Here is a 25,342-nt window from a genome sequence, read left to right on the forward strand (position 1 = left end):
CAGTCCAGCCGGCGCGGTCATCGGGATAGAACCAAATCCGATCGCATATCGGTTCCTCATGTGGCATGTGGCATATCCTGCAACTCCCGAATGTGCAAAAATTCAGTGTATTGATTGCGGGACTGACACCGCCTTGAAAACATGAATCGAGCTGGCCCGTGAAAATTTTCCAGACTTTTGGGTTGCCACACGTAACTACTCGTTGTGGAAGCCATATACCTCAGTAATATTTCGGAACCAGTAGTTCCCAATGATATCCATTGTGCTCTTACTGTAGGCACCAATTAACAGAGAGTTGGCATCCGATGAACGCTGTCATATTCTAAAATGATTAACCAGATCGTGAAACTGACCGTGTACAAACCTTTGCCAAACATTTTACCTTTTGTCTTTTTGACACCTTATCCAATACTTCGTTCGCCTCGTCTTTCACAGTTTGCTTTTTGCAGTTCCAAGACCGTCGCGGATGATTTCCTGTATGCTCTCAAGACCCCCATGCCAGTGATATTGTCCGAAAATGGGCACAAATAAATCGTTTGAACTGGATGTATTCTTCCAGTAAACACTATTAACAATATTTGTTATTTTTCTTGACCTGAAAAACAGTTTTCACTACCAGGTTATCGTTAACACTAATAAAATTACAAATTTTTTTTTGCTCTCGTGAACAGATGTGGTTTTAGTAAATGCTGTTACTAGTAAAGAGAAAAAAAAACTAAGAAAAACTTCTCCCAATCGCATTGCGCGCATCAAATGATTGTCATTTGGTTCAGCCCGAGCACTGAAAACAGATGAAATACGAATGATGAACTGCTGTGATTTGGAATGATGATTATCAACGCCATCGTTTACTTTTTCGAGTGCAATCAATTCCTTTACAGTTAAGTTTATCATTTGAAAATCGACAACCTGTTCATTCCAATTCAAATATGAAGTCATTCGATCTTGAATTCACTATTCGTTGAATGATTGCCATTCGAAATCGTCAACATCGAGTTTTTAGGCCGTTCATATGATAAATCATACGCTATATTGCAATCATTTTTGTTCAGTGTAGGGGAACACTTGATTTTTTTTTAATGTTTTGTTCGAAATTTCTATACTTTTTCCAAACTGATTGAAAAATTTTGGTACGCGGATATCCGATTCATCATAATTTCAACTAAAAAGTGGTTGATTTTTTTATTTCGTCCAGTTCATATTTGGGTGAACTGTGTTCTTGTTGAAAACAATCAAGCGTTGTTGTTTTGATGCTGTTAGTCTGGACATGAACGTTACAGCCTGAGCACAAAACGCGAAAAGATTTTTTCTCGAATGACTCGGTTTAGTCCCCGACGATGGGCCTAGCCTACTCTAACGGAGAGTTCCCGAGCAAACCAGCCAGGTACCAAGGGCAGGTTGGGCGATTCCTGTGGAGTAGAGCGTCCAGTTCGCTGGTGGCGGTTGTGTTTTCTCATTCCCGAGATTGGGGAATTCCGGGAAAAAAAGATTTTTTAATTAATTCCATAAGACTTTCGTTCTGGAATAGAGGCAGGTAGAATCTCGGCCGGCAAACACTGGAAGTGGCTAGTAATAGTAGATTATACTTTTTCAACTGATTCGCGCATCAGTGGGCTATATATCTTTAAACTCGGCGAAACGCAGATATTTTTTCAAGTAGAGGTTTTACACCAACCGACATAATCCCACAAAATGAGCCGGATCAACTTCGTTTGACAGTTCTCGGTGGTTTGTTTACATGGGAGTTACGTGAGTTTGAGTGCAACAGATGAGCACCCGTTGCACTCGAACTTACGCAACTGATGAAGTAAACAAACCACCGAAAATGGTTAAAAATGAACTTCATTCATCATGAGTTCATTCGTGTCTTCCTTTTGTAGAACTCTATAGTCCAAACCTTACTCAAGTAGCTGCTGAAGAATGTCCATGTTTTCATGCTAAACTCGACAAATTTTATGAATCTAGACCAACATGAGAAAAGGGCGGAAGTCCAAATCAGAGTCTCTCTTTGTTTACTCTCTTCCGTCAATAACTCGGCCGCTTCTACGTTTGCTCCTTATCTCTTAGCATAATATACTAGACGACATCAGAGTCTTTCAATATTTATTGAAACAATGTTGGAAAGTTTTATGTTGACGCCATAATAATCGAAAGAGAAAGTAAACACAAAGAGACTCATTTGGACCTCCGCCCATTTTACATGTTGGTCTAGGAATATTGCCCAGAAGTACAGTAGCGTTCTCTACAGGCAAGGTATTTCCGCAACCGACTATATTGGTTGTTTAGCACTTTTAATAGCTAGACCTTCAATGAAAAGGTAATATCAATTTGTCTCAAGCGGGTTGGAAGGGCTTTTTATGAGCATTTGATTGTTGTTGTTTTATCAATTATATGAATAACCGCTAAGCAGGATTAGAGTTAATAACAATTCCAATATATTTCAAGATATTAGTGGTGTATATTTGAGTACTGAATTGAATGGCGTAATAAAATTGAATAGTGAATATTCAAAGTCGTATAACCGCAAATTTTTCAAAAATCGTGATAATTATTTTTGAGACGCTTGTCAAAATTTGCAATAGTTTTATTGTGAAAAGTTTTCAAAAATTGCAAAACTTGTTTGACTACATCTCTGTCAAGATATTCCATCTTGTTTTTGACGTATGCAAAGGAAATACTCGTGTAATTATGTTTTAGGGATAAATTTACGCTATATATCATGCACATCAAATGAATCCTGAAAATCATTCGAATCTGTATGTTCCTATGGAAATTTATATTATTTTGATCGAGATTTGCGCGCAATTCAACTTTCAGCCAAAATATCTTATTTTTACATGATTTTCTACCAAACAATGTTGAGCAGAGAAAAACGAATTGCATTATACACACAGCTCAATGCGCTTGGATCGTTCACGCTCAAGCGAAACTTATGTACGCCACTTTGCAGTCATGTTGTTAGATGTCGCTTTAGCTCAGTCAGTAAGGGGATGCCTTTGGTGGGTCAATGATTGTTTAAGTCTTGTTATTATCTACCGGGATTTTTTTATGTTGGTATGATCACCAACACATACGTAAATTATTTATAGCACGAATTGTGACCAATGTAGAATTAATCACACGCATAATTTTGCACTATTGGTCTCGTTCCCTTTATGTGCAGAATATAGTTAGCATAATTTTACATGAAATTTTTTATCTGAACTTTGAACTAGCAGATCTCCTCGACTTATACGTGTTAAAATTTCAAGGTACCGTATTTTCCTCAATTTGAATCGAGATCGTTTCAAACTTTAATAAGTGTCGCATTACTTTATAACGAACAAACAATTGTGACTTTTTGCTTTTAATATTAAAAATGAGAAATTTCGAATGTTTTTCTGTCCTTTTGTAAAAAATTGGAAACGGCGGTTATACGACTATACAGTCTTAAATTTTGTGTACTAGGTACTAGGCCTCGTTGTCATGTTGTGACATGGTGAAGAAAGGTAAAATGAAGGTTCGATAAATTTTTACATTTCTTATAAAAGAAATTTATAGAATTCGCTCAAACTTTCAAGATTTTTTCCGAGGCCGGAGGGCCGAGTCTTATATGCCAACCGACTCAGCTCGACGATTTGGGACAATATGTGTGTATGTAACGGACGACCTCTCATTCGTGCTTCTCAGTAGTTATCCAAACCAATTTTAAATGAAAGACATTCCACCCAGAAAGAACGCTTTTAATTTGTTTTTGATTTTGATGTTTAGTTTCCAAGATATGAATGCTTGAATATGCTTTTTTTGCAGTTTTTTTAAATTAACTGTCGAAATTGACAACAAAGACAACACTTTATACATCTTTTGATAGCTTATATGAATATCTTTCGAACGAGTTATAAATTGTGGAAATTGGACTATTAGCAAAAGAGACATTTAACATTAAACACGAGCAAAAGATTTTAATCATTTCCCATAGCAAGATATTGGACCAAAAACTTGAAATCTATTATTAGCGCCAAAACGGCTAATTTTAGGTCAATAGTACCTTCGGAGAATTTGATGGATGCAATATGACCTTTCTTTTGGTATTGTGTTTTTGCTGATTAATTTCCATACGACTGAGATATTTTCATAAATTTCCTTTTAAATGGTTATGTCTTCAGCAAATTTGTAGCTCATAGGTTTGCGATTCACTATATTTTGAAAACTTTAAAAGTTATGGTTTGTTGTTTGTGCATCACCTTTTGCCACCCATTTATAGTTCAATATAGTAATAATCCAAATATTTTTTCGATAAAACGAGTTTCGTATTTCATTTTTCTATCTGCAACCGCTAGAAAAAACTACTGAAGAATTCCAAGTGGAACTTGATCACTTATCGGTGCAAAAAAATTTATTAGCGTAAACCTTTGGACTGCAAATTTTCTAACTTATATCACCATCGGATCGATCTAAAACATATTTTGGAACATGAAAAGCGATATTAATCCTAGCAACGGCGTAGCCAACAGAAAGATTTGGGGTTTAACATCACCCCCACCCCTTGATGCTGACTGATTTATTATTTGAATATTTCAATAATAATCATCTGATTAGTACATTTATAATATTTTGTGCATAAAACATTTGAATAGAAACTCATCCCAGAATTCTGAAATCAATCATAATCCTCAGATTTCCTGCCATATTGAGCTCACTTTTGAAGGGATGTACCGTAATATGGATTAGACTAGATTTTTTTTAATGGAAAGCGAAGTTGGAATTGATTGCATAACTTTCAACATTTGCTGAAAATGTTTGTAATTTGGGAAAGCGGAAAGTTGAGAAGAAAACGTAACATGATTAATAACGAGAATAATATATTCCGAAATTAGGAGGAAATTTTCGAAAAATTCCACGAAGTTTTAAGTTCCAAGTTAGTAGAGACAAAGTCGTTCTACACTCGTTCGCAAGAAACTTCCTCGAATACTGCCTATCTATTATAATACATTGAAGACCGATTTGATCAGCCCCCGATTTTGTCAGCCTCATATGAAATTATGATTCATGGGCTTTAGCATACGAACTAAATAAATGAATCCTTTCTTGGGCATATTTTCCTTATCTTAAAGATGAAAATATGCAAAAATAAAAAAATCAATCTGCTTTAAATTTTACGCTTTAAATTTTACGCTTAGTTCTCAGTCACGTTGGAAATTTGAGTAAACGCTATTGAGAGCATGCACTTCAAATAGATTGAAAAAAATATTTTTCGATCTTTTCGCCTAGTTTTCCATACACAATGCCTTGATTGAAGAACTTAGATATGTTATTACCAGAGCATTAGTAATAATTCGTTTGTCCGTCTATTTTATAGTATTTTATAGACCATTCTTCCGCTTTTCCGTTGATCATGTTTAGCCTTTGAGATTTCTAGCAGTGATTTTCTCCTATGCTGATTTGAGCGTTTCTCTGAGTCCTGCCACGGTATCATATATCAAATGTCAAAAACGTCGCCAAGTATCAAGTTTTAAATGTTCTCAATCGATATAATATACGAAGAGAGTCATAAGAGTTATAAGAAATATCTCATCACACTGTTTGGTGGATCAAAGGATTTTTTACGGTCACGATCACTTTAACCCTCTAGTTCCCAACACCGCCTCTAGGCGGTCTCTATAAAAATCTACATAAAACTACTAAAACATGATTGTATGTTGTCATCCGCACTATCATTTCTTCCCAACGCTCACACGTTTCATACACACACATTATTTGAACATTCGTAGCTTTCTGTCAAAGGCAATTGAAGCTCAAAGTTGAAAACTCGAGGAAAACGTGGAAAAAATTATTGTGTGTTTAGTGGTAATCTTCATTAAACAAATTTTAACTATTTTTGGAAATTTCAAAAACTAAAAAAAATATTTTTGAGTAGCCTGTTACTAGCATTTCACTGTAGGTGTGAATTGGTTTAGTGGAATAATTCGGAAGTTTAGGTTTTTTGGTAAAATACTTTGCCCGCCTAGAGGCGGTGTTGGGCACCTGAGCGAAAAAAAATTTCAGTCTTTAGTGATTACTTATCGTACCGAAACTAGCATTATGTGCAATTTTGGCTGAAAAGAATTATGTTCTAAAAACTTTGGGTGAATGTTGCTGTTAGAATATGGATATTCTTATCATTTAATAATATTTAGGGGAGTCTGGGTCTATTTTTCAATATTAACCCATTCATGCCCATGTTGTTTGTGGACAACAACGTTTTTGAGCACCTATAACTTTTGATTGAGGCAAGATTTGCTCACAAAAACATTAACAGTTATAAGGATCAGCTCTAGAACTGAAGTTATTGCAATTAGTCTGATTGAACTCCAATGGAGCAGTGCTGCCAGGGACCGTTTACGTTTAAGACGGAAAATTAATTTTTCATATAACTTCGTTATGTTGCAATATTAGTGAAAACTGATAAAACTTATCAATTTAGACTATTTTTGGCTACGTTTTTCACGCAGTTGGACTATTGTAAATACTCTAGGAGAATTGTAGGGGAGACTGAGGAGACTTGATCCCCGGGGAGACTTGATCCCATCATTGTAACTCAAAGGCGGATCAGAATACATTAATCGAATATACTAGAAAGTTGCGCAGCTTTATCTAAACATAAGTTTCTTTAACACAAAAAAATAAATTGGACATGTGTTACCGAATTTTTTCCGATTCAAAGAAAAACATCTCAGAAGAACTGAAGAAGATTTATTTTCTAAATTTTCAAACTTTTATACAATTGATAAAGTCACCCACTACATACTATACTTTTGCATACAGAATTACAGGAGAATGTCAATTATATGAATACATTAGGATTGAGCTGATTTTTTTGTTCAACTATACTTGTACTAAAGTTTGCTGAAATAGATGCTATGGGTTCACTTGATCCCTTCAAATTCGTGGAGATTTGATCCCCTTCGCCATGCTTCATACACACCACTGAAAATAACCAAATTCACACCAGAACAATTGAAACGATTGTTGCCATAAAATAACAAAAAATACTGCCAAAAATGAACGCTTCATCGTACAGAAACTTAACTGTAATTGTTTACTACAGTATACGTAGCAACCATGCATCCCACATTTGACGTTCCTCAACCATAATGACGACAGCTTTCAAATAATTGCACAAAGATTTGGGGAATTCGTAAAAAATGTTGTGAGAGATGCGAAATATGTAGTAACAAATATAGTAATATGTAATCACAACAATTTAATCAATACCACAATACATTTATAACATTGAATGGGGTTAGGTACCTATTTTTGTCCTATTAGAGAGGATACCACATTATTTCATTATTAATTTTATTATTTCAGCTTCTTTGCTTTGTTATTAGGGGCCATTTTTTATTTCGATTATAGATGTTTTAGTCTTAAGGTCATTCGCCTCTTATTAAGAACCAATATGATAACAAAATTGTCTTGAGAATGGTGAAAATCTTCTGTTTGAGAGCAGCAAATACTCTAATCGAGTGCCCCATTTATCGCAACACCATTTGAGCCAATGCGTTGAGCAAATATGGCAGACGCTGCTCTAACCAAAGGCGTCAGATGGGTAGAATGATAATAGAAAAAGGGTAAAAATAGGATTATTACCCTATATGCTCTTTTAACACGTTTTCAAAAAATAATCAAGTGTCCCCAAATTAGGGATCGAGTCTCCACTAATAAAGGAATTTTCAAGTTTTTTGTTCTTTTCCAAAAATGCTCATAGCTAATGTTCAGTATAATATTTCCATGTAATTTTTTTATGATTATCAGTCAACCCTAGAAGCAATATAAAACTACAAAAAATATATAGTGTATCATTCCACGGAGTAGGATTGAAAAATAAAAAAGCGGATCAAGTCTCCTCAGTTTCCCCTACTGAGCATTGGAAGGTAAAAATTGAGCAGCTTCTAGCACTGCAAGGAAAGCACCTACCTTTCTGAAAAAAGGTTTTTCGAGTTTCTTGACCCCACTGTTTTCAAGGAAAAATAGTTTTGAAACCCTACATGCACTAGAAAAAAGTTGGGCATGAAAGGGTTAAGAGCCATAGTACTCAAAGGAGAGCAAGAAGTTGAAGGGAGAAAGTTTAGAAAAGCGTGGAAGGATCATATATACAAGCTTAGAGCTCACCGGCGACTTAACTTTTTGTCTGCTACCGTAGGAGTCAAGATCTTTTGGCATTAGAAATGCGAATAACCTGAGTCTACGGCATGTCCGGACAAGCGTAAAGTAACTTGTTACTTCATGCTGTCGGAACCGACTGAATACAAAGTGCCGAAAGTAAAATGCATGAGCATTGAGGCTGAAAAATAATAACAAGTATCTATTGATTTGCAGTTTTATTCAAAAAGCATCTCACGCAATCCATACTTTATCATCAAAAAAGGCCAGGTGGCATCATAGTGCGTATAGTCGTAAATTGGCGAGATTCCCGCGTCACATATTTAAAATTCTGTAATGCAGCTAACAGTCCGCTCTTTTATGCAACGCATTCACTTTTACACGATCTTTTTAAATTAAAAACATAAAACATGATAAGTGTAACCATCGCCAGCAGACCCTGGACTCCCCTACGATAAATTAGAAGTCAATAAATAAACAACCAAAGCACTAGCACTTACAGTTTAGGTATTTTGCGTTCTGATGGAGTCCAAAATATAAGCAACCATCTGTATTCGCTTAGGTTGAAGTAACCAGGAAAAAAAGTTTTTGTTTTTATTCGCCCAGGTGCCCAACGCCGCCTCTAGGCGGCCTACTTATTTTATGGCTTTAATGAAAAATCCATTACTTTCAAGAATTTTCTACATTATTTTAGTTTTTCTCATCACGAAGCCCACCTCCAAAAGTTTTTTCAAGCCAAAAAAAAATTTGGGCGCTAGAGGGTTAATTCGAAACTGTCGAATTTCGATGTTAAGTATCATTGAATTTTACAACGTAAAATAGCACATTTTCTGATAAAATAATTTTGGTGGTTATTCATTCTAAAAGTAATTATAGAGAATTTAATTTTCAAGAAAATTTAGTTCGAGACTTAATGTCTTCAGCAAAGTTTTCGAAAATGCTATTTCAAACAACATTGTTGAAGACATGAATACATTATATATTCAGAGTATCGAAACATAGAAGACTATATGGTCGGCGTTAAGTCAGACCGGACCAAGTCACAAAACATCAAAAAATGAGATAATGATAGCACTGGATAAAGAATTTCGTCAGCTATATTAGACTTTTGCCAGATTTGAAATATGTAACAATAAACAAGAATTATGACAAAAATTAATTTCCAATCATAATGTAAGGGATACTGCGATTCAAACTTTAAAATCGTTTTTCTCGAAATAAATATTTTGTCACTTAGTCCGGTCTGACTTAACACCGACCAGATGTAAAAGAAAATCTTTCAAAACGAGTTATTCTGATATTACTGTATTTGATAAATCTCCTTTGCGGTTTAAATACGATAAAATTCACATTGTATTCATGATACGAGACTCTGAAGCTCACAAAAAAGTTATATTGAAGAGAACTGGCCTTAAAAAAATTTCTTAAATATTGGTTTTATGTCTTTTATATTGCATTCATGTAACCTTCATATTTTCAACAAAATGCACGTTAATTTTTGATTTGCTATTGATAACGGCGAGAATGATATGTAATCGTTTTAATAAATCTCGTGATCTCACAAACTGTTCTCCAATAAGCAAAAAAAAAAAAAATCTTGCCTTGTTGCCATTAATTCGAAGACCCAATCTTTCCCTCAACGATTTCCGTATGTCTATTTGCTGTTGACTTTTGCTTTCATTCGTCTTTTCCAGAGGGAATGGGGAGAGAGACGAAGAGTGAAAATCAGTCAAAACGGCAACACTCCCATTATGATGATTTCAACACTAGAATTTTGGCAACCGCTTCCACAGGCAGCACTTTAAATGACTCGTATTATATTTTGAAAACAAACCGTATGGTGATCGTTGGATTTGTTTATCAAATGATGTGCATTTCAAAACAAAGAGATGAAATAATTCTAAAGCTTGTTGTTACTAATACATATACTCTAAAATGCACCTAACAATCGCAATTCAACTAAATTCTGGCGAAAATTTGAATTTCATTTTTGATGGATGTACTGTATGTAATACTTATCTCCTCCAACTCAGGCATGAGTAATGTTTATTTACATTGCGCGATTGCACAGTGGTCGCAATGGTACCAAAACGTGCGTTTAATAGGGATCTTTAATTTGGAAAAATTGTGTCAGTTTTTCATATGTATTGATAGCGGGTGTCCTTACGAGTACACTCATATCATTCTTAAACCCTAATTATTCTTTTCTGAATTCTAAATTTAGAAAAACCAAATTAAATTCAACCAGCAGACTGACAGTTGTCCTAATAAATGACGTATCTGCAAATGTCTCGTTCGCCTCATTGTTAACCGGGACAGCACCCCACACAGCATGATCTGGTACTTTTGCAATCTGCTAACAGCCTGCCATCCCAAGTTTCATCTGCAAACTATGGTAGATCTGATAAGGCAACCTACAGAGTCGTACAAGTCGCATGGGTTTGAATATGTTATTGTCATAAAAGGAAACCAACTAAAAATTGCAATTGCTCTGAAAACCGACTTTTTAACGGAGGCCCGGAGGGCCGAGTGACATATACCATTCGATTCAGTTCGTCGAGTTCGACAAATGTCTGTGTGTGTATGTATGTGTGTGTATATATGTGTGTGTATGTGCGTCTGTGTGTGTACGCGAACACAATCTCACTCACTTTTCTCAGAGATGGCTGAACCGATTTTCACAAACTTAGTCCCAAATGAAAGGTGCAACGTTCCCATAGGCTGCTATTAAATTCCTAATGGATCCGACTTCCGGTTCCGGAATTACAGGGTGATGAGTACGAACACGCAGAAAATGTCGATTTTAATAAATTCTGCAATGAATGTATAATGGTGAAATTTTTTCCAAAATGTGACCACAACTGCTTCGATTTGTAGAACTAGATCACTAACACCCTTTCAAAGTCTCTTTGGTCACATTGGCCACATCATCGGTTCCGGAAGCCTCGGCGGAAGTATCCAAATTCAGAATAACAGTCACATCGGTTTTTCGGAGATGGCTAGACCGAATCAACCAAGCTTAGTCTTAAATGAAAAATGTTGCGTCCCTGTAAATGGCTATTAAATTTTATCCCGAACCGACTTCCGGTTCCGGGGTTACGGGTTGTGACGTGCGATCACATAGCAAACTGTTTTGTTCAGTTTCTCGGAAACGGTTGAACCGATTTTCACAAACTTAAACCCAAATGATAGCTATATTATCCCCACAGATGTCTATAAAATTTCATACGGATCGCTTATACGGATCTGGAAATATAGACTAAATCGTCAGGTCACATATGAAATTCCCATATAAGCCGGAACTCAATTTTTTTTTTCAATAATGAAATTTCAGAAATCGAATTCGTATTTTTGATGCCAAACATCTTTAAAATGCATGAAACGTCGAGATTTTATGTTATCACGAAATTTTTTTTATGAAAATCGACTTTTTGGGACTTTGCCGATTTCGCACCTTTTTTCAGTTCAATATTACCGTGGCTGTTTTTTTTCTGTTAACAAAATTTTAGAACTCGAATAATGATTTCTTTTCTTGTATATTTGTCATGTCATGTATAATAATAAGATGTAATATATCCATTTGAAAGCTTTTAATGAATATAAACAACGCAAACATTCACGTGTTCATGATTGAGAAAGGCACAATTGCACCGCTAGGTGGATTAAAACAGGTTTTTTTCAATAGTTTCGGGCCTAAAAATTGAAAAAGGACCGATATTTTAACTCACGGTACTAATCTGCATCAGAAAATGCCTTAGCCCGCACACCACCAAAGATCCCTATTAATTGTGCTCTAGGAATTGATTTTAGTGATTTGGTGTGTTAGGAATAATTTTTTGGAATGTAAGCCCCTCCTTTTGATGTATACTGAATAATGATTAATCCACTTAAAAGTGAGATAGAAAATTTATTTCTACTAACTTTCGAGATAGAGTCATGATTTAAATGACAAAATTCTACAAAAATTACTACGAGAAAACTTGCTAAACACGTGAACTCTCCAAAATGATATAAAGAGCGTTGTTCGTGGAAATCATTTTTTTCATTATAACTTTTTTCTGAGATTTTTTCAATATTTTCAACGTTCTATAAATTTGTTGCAATTGAAAAATTACAGAAACTGAGAGTTCAGGATTCATATGTGCACTTTGACGCTTCCAATGATTTTTTAGAACATTTGACGAATAGAAAAAATCACCAAAAAAGTTATGTTGAAAAATTCCTACTTATTTTGTTACAATATAGAAAAAATGCATTACTGGAAAGTAATTTTTACATTTTTTGGGTGCCTTCCACGAACAACGCTCTTTATCTTAACACCATTACATTTTGGAGAGTTCACGTGTTTAGCAAGTTTTCTCGTAGTAAAATTTTCTACAACTTTGTTATTGACATCATGACTCTATCTCAAAAGTTAGTAGAAATTTATTTTCTATCTCACTTTTAGGTGGATTAATCACAATTCAGTATGCAAGGAAGGAGGCTTAATTCTAAAAAAGTATTCCTAACACGCCAAATCACTAAAATCAACTCCTAGAGCACAATTAATTAAACGCATGTTTGATTGGCTTGGCTAGTGTGGCTTCACACTATTTTTCTCTTTCTCTATTCCCTTTGGTCTTTTCAACATGCCAGTTTGATGTTTACATCTCAAGATGTCGTCATCGACCACCGACTCTTCACATTTCCTTTCGATCATATGATCATATGATTTTGCTTAGCCTTAGTTTTTCTAAGTGATTGACTCTAGAATAACTATCTGTTCTTCAATTTTCTCATCTTTCGTTTCTATTAGTCATAAATTTTTCGATAATAGCTACCAAAATCGATTCTGTGCATTAAAATGTGTATTAAGCACCATAAAAATATCCCACTACGTTTTCCGCTGCTCAGATAGAATGAAATTGTTTGCTAGGTTAAACTGACGTTTTACTAGTAATGCTACAAACAGTGATAATATTTACAAAACTCAAACCAAAAGAAAATGAATTAAACAAAAATGACCTCTGAGATTTTTTCTTAGAATTTACTATCAATTGTGGTCTTTCGAATGCAAAAAGGCGAAAACAATTTCACTTGCTTTATTTTGAGATATCAACATTTGAAAAGGTTGTGTTTTCTTGCTAAAAATGCTCATAATTTTTTAACTAAATGAGCTATCTCAAATCTGCCTGGATAACTGTTATTCGTCTCAATAAGCTCTAAAAGTTTTGTGCAGAAATTTTCATGGTATTTACATATAAAATGTTTCATAAGGAAGGGTAACTCAAGCAGCAACAATACTCCACGTAATTAATATTCCACAATCTCCCCTGTAATTATTCGAAACATACACAATTCATTCAGATTGGTAATTTTTGAATAATCAGTGAAATTTGAAACTAATATCTTAGCATTATTTTAATTAATACATTCTCTAAGCCTTAGCTAAACAAACGTAACTTTTATAGAGATTTCGGGAAAAGATTAGTTTTCTCAGCGTAGATATCAATAAAAAAATACAAATATTCAGCAGAATAAATTAAGTGTGTAAACCTCAAACCTACCGTTTGTGTTGTTGGATAATTGGAATAGAGATACAATCTTGACACTAATAAAACGGTATTTGCGTCACACATCAAATTTTATTGGAAGATCGGACATGTTAAGATGTTATCATAAAATCGACTCATTTGGGTCATGTACGAGCCCTGGAACCGGTTGAACGTTGACGCATTCCCATTTTCATCATAAGCAATTCGGATAACTTAATCTGCATTGCGGTTATGTTGTGCGTTATGACCAGTTGTGTAAGTCACGGGCTATAAAATGCAAATAAACATATTCGGTCAATCTATCTTCGAAGTAAACGAAACCAAGCACATCATAAAGCCTTCGATTTCCCATCCACTTGTGCTCTTGTAATTGGAGGTTTAATTATATCATTCCGATTTGGTTCATTTCACTCCCAACAAAGCTGGCGTGATTGCGTACTATTGAGCATATATTTAATTATGTACCGCCCGCGATGTTTGAGACACAGCCGGAAACAATAGTATCTTCATAGCATTATAACATCTTTTGAAACATACTGAAAGATACTGGTGCAATATTTCGTAACATATATTTTCTGTAAATTAACTTTACCTTAGGCGATTTAATGGATTCACTTTCGTCGTCTTCACACATGGGTGCCATTTCAACTAGATGACTACGTTTGATTAAAATACTTTCGAATCGCAAGTAGGAGGAATGGTATGGTTATTTTAACATTCTGTTTGTTTTTCTTTTGTTTCAATAGAGAAGCAGATTTTCAAGTGCCTACCGATAATCTTATAACGCTGGGCATCACTTGTTACGAAAGCAGCTACCACTCGCACTGCCACAACACTTGAAAAAAAATGAAAGTAACGTTAGCAGCGGTTTTACTGATTTGCATTAGTAAGTACATCTCACTTCCTAGTCGCTTTTTCGCGCTTGCCAGCTACTGAATGAGCGATGATAATTTGTATTTGTCGTTTGAATGAAATTCACTAAATTTCCCTCAATTTCCCATCGCACAGGTATGATCGAGGGTCGGACAAAGGCGGAAAAGAGAAAGGATTATGAATTCGACTATGATGCAGCGGCAACCGGAGCACAATACGGTGGATCGTATTCCCCCAAGTCGGGATACAGTGCCGGAAGTGGACTGCGCTCGATTGCGCAAGGCTCGGCCGATCAAGCGGGCTCGGCCGTAGCGAACCAACACGCGGCTGCCAAACAAGCAGCTTACGTTGCGCAAAACACGCTTGCCCAAGCGGCGGCACAGGCGGCCGCGACTGCCCAAGCAGCTCTTCATGGCAAACAAGTTTTACTGCAAGGTCTGGAACAGCAGAGCCTGGAAGCCCACCAGGCACTGGATGCCGAGATACAACAGTTGCAGCAGGCCAAACGGTCGGCAAAGGCGGCACAACATGCAGCCCAGCAGGCGCTTAACCACGTGCAGGTGCTAACGGCTGCTCTGAACAATGCACAGGTTAGTAGCATGATTGTGAACAGATAACGTGGTGACATATTTTGAAAGCTGTGCAGTGCTTATTTGACAATAAGTATGGGACGCGAGTTGCCCATTGAAATGCATTTGAATTTGTTCTTCTTTTGTTTTAATCGGGCAGATCTACTAATGACAAATTCTCGACAAACATATGATTATGGCTTAAAAGCCAACTGTCAAAGTTCTCTTTGAAAGGAAAATCCAGACAAATCGTTACTCACCAATTACAAATGAGCAACCGAAAATAAAAGTCGCAAGGACAAAACATGCTTCGTAAAACCCGCTTCAAATATATTAGAATGTAAAAACCGGATATAAACTTCAAGCATAAAAATCGGACTGGGACTTTCTTCTGTAAGAGTCGGATAAAAAAAACATTCAGTTTAAAAACCGGACGGAAATATATCTTACAAGATAGTTTTTGTTAGCCGACATTTAATCTTGAACATCGCGATATACGGATGATCCTGCGAACGATTTATTAATTTTAATCCAGTTTTTATACTGAAGGCTCATTCTTACCGAGTTTTGCGGGTGAACATTTTTAAGCGATTCTTATGCTCAAGAATCTCCGTCCGATTTTTACGCTTTAAGTTTATTTCCGATTTTTATATTCTAATATATTTGAAACGGGTTTTACGACGCATATTCTATCCTTGCAACTTTTAGTTTCGGTCACTCAAATGTTGGTAGTAAACAAAAAAGTTTCCTCTTTCATTAACTGCTGTGAACTATGTTTGGGCAGCAACAAAGTATTTCGTCGCTGTTGTGCTATCTTATAACAAGTGTCATTTAGCACATTTCGAGAAAAATTATTTTTAATGTTTAAGATTGAATATCTTGAAACTTGTAAATGGTAGAAACAATTCAAAGAAGGCAATTGTTTTTACTTAAAATTTAAACAATATACGTCATATACGTGACGAATGAAAATTAATTTAAAGTCACGTAAATAAAAACAAACAAACAAAAAACATGTGTCATAAATGCGTACTGATGACAAAATTTATATGGCGTGTCATAATCGTGCATGGAAAATTTTCCACAGCAAAAAGTATCAATTATTAACTTTTATTCATATCTTTGACTTAATTTAGCTTATAAACAATCGGTGAGACGCATTTTGAGGAAAATGAGTCTAGGAATTTAGAAAAATAATTATTTTTGGTTTCAGTGTTGCCAAATATGCTCGAAAGTTCGTATAAGGGAGCTGCGTAAGCTTCTAGTTTCAAGTAATTTTGCAATACGTTTCATGTTCTAATAGCGGCTTAAGCAGCTTTAAGTTCCACTAAAGCTTAAGCGGTTTGGAGGCTCGCTAAGAACTTTATGTTAACTTTAAAGTGTGTTTTTCAAGTATTATCCGAACTTCTGGTTGCTTGGGATGTTTCCATTTTAAAACTAAAACTGCGTGTTTCTCATAATTCGTGTATTTTTGTTTTGTTCGACGTCTTCGTATGAATCGAAGTGCTGTTCTCCGAGTGACCCATCGGTGAAAACAGATGATAATCGGAAGGGACCAGGTCTGGTGAATAAGCGGGATGACGTAGCATCTCCCAGTTGAGTGTCTCTAAGTAGTTTTGGACCACTTTTGACTCGCGCGATGGGGGCTTCTCATGTCATTGTTCATAACCTGGACTTTTTTCACGCAAAGCTCGGCGCAAATATTGTTTGGGGGTTAAGATGTCTTTTTAGAGCCAGCAATTCTTTGTTCACAATATCATTCTACAACTTTTTAAATGGAACTGGCACCGAGCAAAAAAAAAAAAATTTCAAGAAAAATTTTGAGGGTGGTCTTCGGGTTCGGATTTTCGGAAACGGATTTTCAAAAAAAAATCTTCGGCAAAGTCGTGGAATATTATGTTTTGAATAACTTTGTATAAGATACCACAGACATCAGACCTCATTTTTGAAGCGAAATTGGAGTGTTTTGTAAAAATGGCTTCAAAATCCGTTTATCGACCTTTCCATGCCAAAAACCTTAATTGATTAATTTAGTATGTTCTACAAACTTGCAGGTATCACTACAATATAACTTTTTGTTAAAGGAACTAATAACGTAAAATCAATATTTTGACTTCCTTGTTTCCCATATAAATTTGCACTATTTTATCAAAGATTTGCACTTTCGAGCAGCCAAACTTTAGCTATTCCGATACTCTATTATTTCAAGAAAAAATATAAATATTGCATAGAAACAGAATATAGTGGGACGCATTGTTTGAGTGACCGTTTATAAAATGTACGACTGTTTATAACATAAAACGTGTTTATATTACTTTATATATTATATATTATTATTTATTTATTTACATTAATAGCTATTAACAAAATGTTATATTTTACACGCTTCTATAAGTACCTATATTTAGAAAATATTGAGTTAATAAATTACGGTTACAATATAAGATATACAAAAATAATTTTGAAGTTAATCTGCCAAAGAACAACGATTTCGGCTCAAAAAATAAATCTACAGTATGTATATGGTATTTTCAACAAAATTGTTCCTAATACAATATTTCACTACTTTGCTGAAGACCACACTGTTAAAATATATTCGTAAATCGCTAGGAGTTAGATTCGTACAGAAAATGTTCATAATATATACGAATTTTTCGTACATATAATGAATCGTTCGTAGTTCTACTGTAACACTTTTATTTTTCATTACGAGTTTTTCGTGAAAACCACGAAAGGACTTTCGTTGGCTTATTACGAAACGGCTTCATTAGGCAAACGAATTCTTCGCTGCTATATACGAAAGTCTTTATAATATTTACGAGCAACATTCGTCAAACCGTTAACGTCAACAGAGCTTCAATAGAGGTAAAATATGGAGTCATTGTTGCTATACGTCAGATAATTGTTGATCATCACGACGGTTTCGGTCTGCTTATATAGTAGCCGTATCCGTATCCGTAGATTTCCTGAACCTCTTTCAGTTGATCCATAATCCGGAGCAGTACGGACTCAGTTGAGCCATCGCGAACTGTTCGTTGGTTTTGTATGAATAAGTTTGAGTTTTTCTCTGCAGGAGCAATGTCAAAATAATATGCTATTTAATACGAAAAATTCTCTTAGATGGACGAAATGAATTCGTGCGACCAACGAATTGTTCGTAATATACACAAACGTTTATTAAAAGAAACAAAACATTTCGTTTCATTCACGAAAAATAATGTCGTTATCAAAGATAATATTCGCGCAATGTACACTTAATAAGTAAAATTTACGAAAACTTTCGTTTATCAAGCGGCCATTTCTTCACACCACAATCTTTCTAGTCTTCAATAACGATGAGCAGGTTGAAATAGAATCGTATTCGCCAGATCGATCCCTTTAATTAAAAAAAATCGGTGCTGTCAAACATCGATCCTAAAAGATCGAATGCGACCAACGAAATCGTTTGTAATATTCATAAACGTTTATTAAAATAAACGAAACATTTCCTTTCATTCACGAAAAATAATGTCGTTATCAACGATTACATTCATGTAATGTAAACTAAGTAAGTAAAATTTACGAAAACTTTCGTTCATCAAGCGCCCATTTCTTCGTACCACAATAAAATCGATTTGGCCACATCGATTTTTTAAAATTAAAAAAAATCGATGTTATCAAACATCGATCGCAAAGGATCGACTGAAAACAATAAGAGGCTAATAAATATGCAAACTTTTCTAAATAAATTCGTGCGACCAACGAAATCGTTCATCATATACATAAACATTTATGGAAATAAACGAATCATTTCGTTTCATTCCCGATATATAATGTCGTTATCAATGAAAACCTTCCTGCAATGTTCATCAAGCGGTTATTGCTTCACACCACAATCTTTCCCCAATAGAGGTGAACAGGTTGAAATAAAATCGATTTTACAAGATCGGTCCTTTTAGTTAGTTAAAAAAAAATCTTTGTTGTTAAACATCGATCTTAACTTATCGATTGAAAAAATAATATGCTAATGAATACAAAAACTTTCCTAAGATGAACGAAATAAATTCGTGTGAGCAATGAAATCGTTCGTAATATACAAAAACGTTTATTAAAATAAACGAAACATTTCGTTTCATTCACGGAAAATAATGTCGTTATCAACGATTACATTCGTGCAATGCAAACTAAATAAGTAAAATTTACGAAAAAATTCGTTCATCAAGCGGCCATTTCTTCGTACCACAATAAAATCGATTTGGCCACATCGATTGTTTTTAATTAAAAAAAAATCGATGTTGTCAAACGTCGATCCCAAAAGATCGAATGAAAACAACAACAGGCTAATAAATACGCAAACTTTTCTAAAATAAACGAATTGAATTCGTGCGACCAACGAAATCGTTCGTAATATACACACACGTTTATTAAAATAAATAAAACATTTCGTTTCATTCACGAAAAATAATGTCGTTATCAACGATAACATTCGTGCAGTGTACATTAAATATGTAAAATTTACGAAAGCTTTCGTTTATCAAGCGGCTATTCTTGTTCATGAAATGAACGAAACCTACTATTTACAATGCATGAAAATAATTCGTTGCAAAAAACGACGAATGAATTCACAGGTGCCTCAACGACTATTTGCCGGTACCACTTCGCGATCTATTCGAACTAGTGCCCGGCGGTAGCGTAGCCTACTCCGACAGAGAAATTTCCCGACGAAAGCTCTTTCGAAGCCGCTATCTCGACGCTGATCGGTTAGATACCGAGGTCAGTTCTGCGATTCCGGGGGAGGATAACATCCAGTTCTTAGCTGCCCCGACGACCAAACATCGACGATGCGTGTACTCAGTCTAGTCCCCGGCAGTAGATCTAGCCTAATATGGACGCGCCCGGTGGTCTACTTAATATCTCTTCTGCAGATTGACTTGTCGAGTGGTAAGGTCGGCGCCACAATTCCGGTTGGAGTGAAACTTCTGGTTCATCGGTGCCTCGACGATTCGGAGCTGCTACGTTGCTGGTCGTTGCTCCTCCCGCCATCTTTGTTACAAAGCTGACATAATCTGAACGACTGTTCTGTTCACGGCATTTTTCTTTGTCCGCGCACATTCTTTGGACAATATTGGTCATGTTAACGTCCTCACCGACAATGGGTCTCATTTCGTTTTTCTCGTGTTCGAACCGCAGGCATTCGAGAACCACATGCGTTTCCTCTGCATCACCGCACGCGACGCAGAACGGCGAACTCGCGTGTCCAAACCTGTTGAGATACTTTTTGAAACAGCCATTACCAGACAAGAACCGCGTCATGTGGAAGTTCTCCTCACCGTGTGCTCTCTTCACCCACACCGACAGGCAAGGAATTAGTCGATGGGTTCATCTACCGTTTAGGGACCATTCATAAATTACGTAACGCTTTTAGGGGGGGGGGTACAACAAGTTGTGACATGTTGTGACATAGGGGGAGGAGGAGTTAGCTAGATCGTTACGTAACATGTTTTCACCGAAGAAAAAAAAATTTCTAGGAATTTGTTACGTAACAGGGGAGGGAGGGATGAAGAAATTTGTGACAATTTGTTACATGGGGGGAGGGGGAGTCAATTTTGGGCAATTTTTGCGTTACGTAATTTATGAATGATCCCTTACAGCGTTATCTCACTGATGATGTCACTTGCTGAAGGTATCAGCTCGGGCTCGTTTACGGACTCCTCTCGTACCTCGATTCCTATAACACTCGCTATCATCTTCGAGTAGGTTTATGGAAATCGTTCAAGCTGCCTCTGACGAGCTAGTTCGATACGCGCTAGACACTCGCAAGGCCAACAGCCTGAACGTGCTGTTCAGCCGAGATGTGTTCCTCTTCGTCTGCAGTACCATTACCCAAGCAGGTCCAGCGTACCTGAGCACCGATGTGGAGATACTCGCCTTAGTCACTTTTAACTGCTGCTGATCGCCGAATGTTGGGCATGGTCCGAGGTAGTGCGGAGATCACATTTACGGACCTCCCGCATGCGTGATCGATGTGTCTATTAAAGGTTAGCCGGTCGTCTATAATCACTCCCAGTTGTCTAACTTCCCGCGTTGAGTTGATGATCATTCTCCGACCGACATTCTTGCCTGCTGCAGTTGCTCATCAACACCATCTCGGTTTTGTGGTGGTTTGTATATGTGTGTATTAGGGTGGGACAAAAATTAGTTTCCCGCTCCGAGCAACTTTTTAGGTACCATTTGGGTCCTAGAACAACTGTGCAAATTCTTTGCTCGATCGGTGAAACTATATTTTTGCGCCCACTGTTTAAAGTTTACATGGGATTTTGTATGGGAAAATTAACTTTTACAAAATAATTCCTCCAGGAGTCGCCCATTACTTTCTAAAAATAAATCGTTAAGTGGCTTTTATAGGAAATTTAACAAAGAAACAAAGTTTCGAAAACCACGAAACAATCTGACGTTTGAGAAAAAAGTTATTAAGCAGAAACCAATTGATGGTCTGACGCTTGATAAAATATTCATTTTTTCTAGCACCACTGCTGTTGGTTGTACAATTATACGCAATTTTGTTTTAATCCTCTCTTAATGTGTCTAAATCGTTTATCTATACTATTTCGCCACTTTGCAAGGTTTTGAGGGATTCTTTGATGCTTCTTTTATACATAATAGGAGAAAGTTAAAAATTTTGTATATAATTAGACCGCCAAAAGCAGTGATGCTATGAAAAGTGAAATTTTCATCAATCTTCAGGGCATCAATCAGTTTTTGCTTAATAACTTTTTCCACAAGTATCAGATCGTTTAGCAGTCCTCTAGACTTTGTTTCCTTGACAAATTTCCTATAAAAATCAGACACTTATTTATTTTTAGGAGGTAACGGGCGACTCTTGGAAGAATTAATTTGCAAAAGACAATTTCCCCATACGAAATCCCATGTAAACTTTAAACAGTGGGCGCAAAAATATAGTTTCACCGATCGAGCTAAAAATTTGCAGAGTTGTTCTGGGAGCTAAATGGGACCCAAAAAGTTACTCGGAGCCATATTTTATTTTTTTCATATAACCATGTCCCACTCTAGTGTGTATGCTTGTATGTATGTTTGTATATGCGAAATAATCTCACCATTTTTTTAAAGAGATGATAGAGCCGATTTTTGGATTGCTATTTACGCCGCAGTTTAATTTTTTACATAGCATATTACCACAACATTCTTAAGACTAACTAAAGGTTTCTATCGATTTTATTCGGTAATATTTTAATTAATCGATTTTGTAATATCTGATTATTATTCACAATATTATTCTATGACTTTGTAAATAAAATCCTTTTTGATTAGACTAAAGTAGAGTACACGAGCAAAAAAAATCCAATTTTTCTTATAGATGGGAGATATCTTCGGCAAGTTGTAGAATATTACTTTTGAAATAACTTCGTCTAAGATATCACTTACATCAGACCTCATTTTCGAGGCGAAATTGATGTTTTTTTGCGTATATGACCAAAAATCAGTTTTTCGACTTTTCCATGCTGAATCCTTAATTGATTATTTGAACATGTTCCACAAACTTGCAGGTGTCACTAAAATAAAACTTTTTGTTGGAGGAATCAATATTGTTACATCAATATTTTGATTTCTAAAACTTTTTTTCATATAAATTTCTACTAATAACTATTTTCATCAAAGATTTCTATTTTCAAAGGCACTTTGTGGCAGCCAAACTTTAGCTACTCTATTATTCAAAGAATAAATTAAATATTACATAGTAAAAGGAATAGTGTGACTAATTGTTTAAATGACCATTCATGTACGACAGCTGATAACATAAAATGTGTTTAATGCTTAATGACCTTAACCACCTTAAAAATAGAAATTGTGGAATTGTTTTTCCAAGGACACCAATGTTATATAACGCTAACTGAGGCCTCAAATAGGTATTTTACGTTTACCACTTTTATGACTTTGGGAATCTAACCTTATTGGTTAATTTAAAGTTGAACCCCTGGACCAAAAAAAATCAAAATTTGTATAAATGTTTGAGGTCTTCAGCAAAGCTGGAAAATATTGTAATTGGAACAATTTTGTTGAAAATACCGTGTAGAATTTGTAGATTTAATTTTTGAGCCGAAAGCGTTGTTCTTTGGCAGCTTAACCTCAAAATTAGTATTTTTAACCTTTCCATATTGTAACCATAATTGCTCAACATGTTCTACATTGTAGGTGCATGTGAAATAAAATATTTTGCTTATAGCTAATAGTGTCTATAAATTAAAAATAATATAAATACATTTTATGTTATAAACCGTCATACATAAATTATCACCCAAACAATGGGTCCCACTATATCCTGTTTCTATGTAATATTTGATTTATTCATTGAATGATACAGTACCTTTGACGAACATAGTGCTAGTTTATATTGGAAATATTGGTTTCACAGTATTGGTTCCTTCAACAAAAAGCTCCATTTTAGTGATATCTGCAAGTTTGTAGAACAAGTTAAAATAATCAATAAGTGTTTTAACATGGAAAAACCGAAAATCTGATTTTAAGATTGTTTTACTTGAAATAATGTTTCTAATCACCGAAACGTTTCGAGTTGGGTATTTAGATGACAACTGAAATATGACGAAGCAGCGTACTTGATTTACCAAACTCGCCGAAAGTTCAACCTCAAACTTAGAATCTAGAAAATATCGCAAAATTCAACTATATACCAACTTTGCTTGCTATTGCATTCTCTACACATTTTCAAGCTTGCAATCGTTTGTATGTCAGAAACAAATTCTAACAAAAATTAAATCTTTTTGTCAAGCAGGTCGCTTCAGAGCATGCCCAGCAAGCTGCAAGTGAGGCTGCTGCTGAACTCGCATCACAAACCCAGATGGTTGGTGCAGCCAAGTCACGAGTGGAATCGATCGAGGAACAACTGAACGCGGCCCGAGTGGACTTCGAGGCCACGCAGGAAGCAGCCCACAAAGCATCCGCCTCGGCCCAGGAAGCACAGAACAATGCTGCTGAAGCTGCGGCTCATGCTGCTCTCACACACCGCACTGGTGTCGTGGACCATCAGTTACAAGCGAAATCATTCAAAACTCAAAACGCACACCAGAATGGAGACGATATCAACAGTGCCGAAAACGAGGCACCATCCAATCATAAGTATAATGATTTCAAACCCTCCCAACAAGGCTACAACTACCCTGGATATTAGCAGCTGTGAACCATTAAGGTTTAACAAACTCTCTATGTTTTAATAGAAGAAAGAAATGTATGAGCAGACTACGATCAATGATCACCGGATAGCATCGCTGTATTACGCGGTGAACTTGACGAGCCTTTGCGTAGGAAAACAACAATCTGCGCAAGCCGCTTAAACCGGATAAACGTGAAATCGAAAGTTTTGCATCGGACGCTATTATCGGATAACATGTACCTACCTATAAAGTTGTAGTAGTTGATTTCAATTTCTTTAAGCCTGTCCTTCCTAGACCACTAGTTATTTGCGGCAAGTAGTAGAGCCTTACTGGTCGGTCATGATGCGACGTTGTCATTTGTATATTTTATTTTGTCAACCCTTGGCAGTCGAATTCACACGCAATTCGATCTAGTGAAATTCACTCAAACCTAGTTTCGTACACGATAGAAATTAATTTATTTATTTCGAAATTGCTGTTAATTGTATCTCGTACTAATTTAAACATGTTTTTATGCCAGGGAATATGTTTGTTGCTTTGATGGAAATGAAATAAAAGAATTATAAATACGTTGTATAAGTATTTTTTTTTCTACCAATCCAAGTCGGCCCCGTTGAGCTGCTAAATATATTCCAGTTTTTATTTCTTTACAGTTTCAATTCATATAATCAAATTCATTGTACTGGAACTGCATCAAACGTAAGTAGTTTTGTTCAAGCGGAAATGCTTTGCTAGAAGAAGCACCTCCTTCAGGTTAATATCTGGGACGGGACATGCGAAGACGGTCTTCTTTTTCCCTTCCTATGTTGATGTTATTTTGCAGGGAAAAATCCGCTTGCAAAATTATTTCAAGCAAATGTCGATGATAGTGCTGTGCCGATGCGGCATAGATTTCTGCCGATGAGGTACAGATTTGTGCCGAAAATAATAGAGATCAAACATGACATGAATTATGTTATCGTTTGTCTGAGCTGTGTAAAACAACATTAACCAACTGTTGAGCAGAATAATAAAATTGCACGTATCGTCGTTGCACTTTGCATATTTGTTTCTATAAATGTACATGCATCTAAGCAAT

General features: G+C 35.8%; 1 protein-coding gene across 2 annotated transcripts in view; it reads left to right on the forward strand.

Moving 5' to 3' along the window:
- The window catches only part of LOC131683789 (tol-Pal system protein TolA-like), a 43,350-nt gene extending 18,549 nt beyond the window's left edge, over window positions 1-24,801 (forward strand). For both annotated transcript variants that reach the window (XM_058966093.1, XM_058966092.1), the window contains exons 2-4: window positions 14,402-14,541; window positions 14,664-15,118; window positions 23,886-24,801. In XM_058966093.1, coding sequence (XP_058822076.1) covers window positions 14,502-14,541; window positions 14,664-15,118; window positions 23,886-24,281 — 891 coding nt within the window. In that variant the 5' untranslated portion in view covers window positions 14,402-14,501 and the 3' untranslated portion in view covers window positions 24,282-24,801. The remainder of the gene's footprint in view (window positions 1-14,401; window positions 14,542-14,663; window positions 15,119-23,885) is intronic.
- The last annotated feature ends 541 nt before the right edge of the window (window positions 24,802-25,342 follow it).

This window comes from Topomyia yanbarensis, chromosome 2 (assembly GCF_030247195.1).
Source record: "Topomyia yanbarensis strain Yona2022 chromosome 2, ASM3024719v1, whole genome shotgun sequence".
NCBI classification, from domain to species: domain Eukaryota; kingdom Metazoa; phylum Arthropoda; class Insecta; order Diptera; family Culicidae; genus Topomyia; species Topomyia yanbarensis.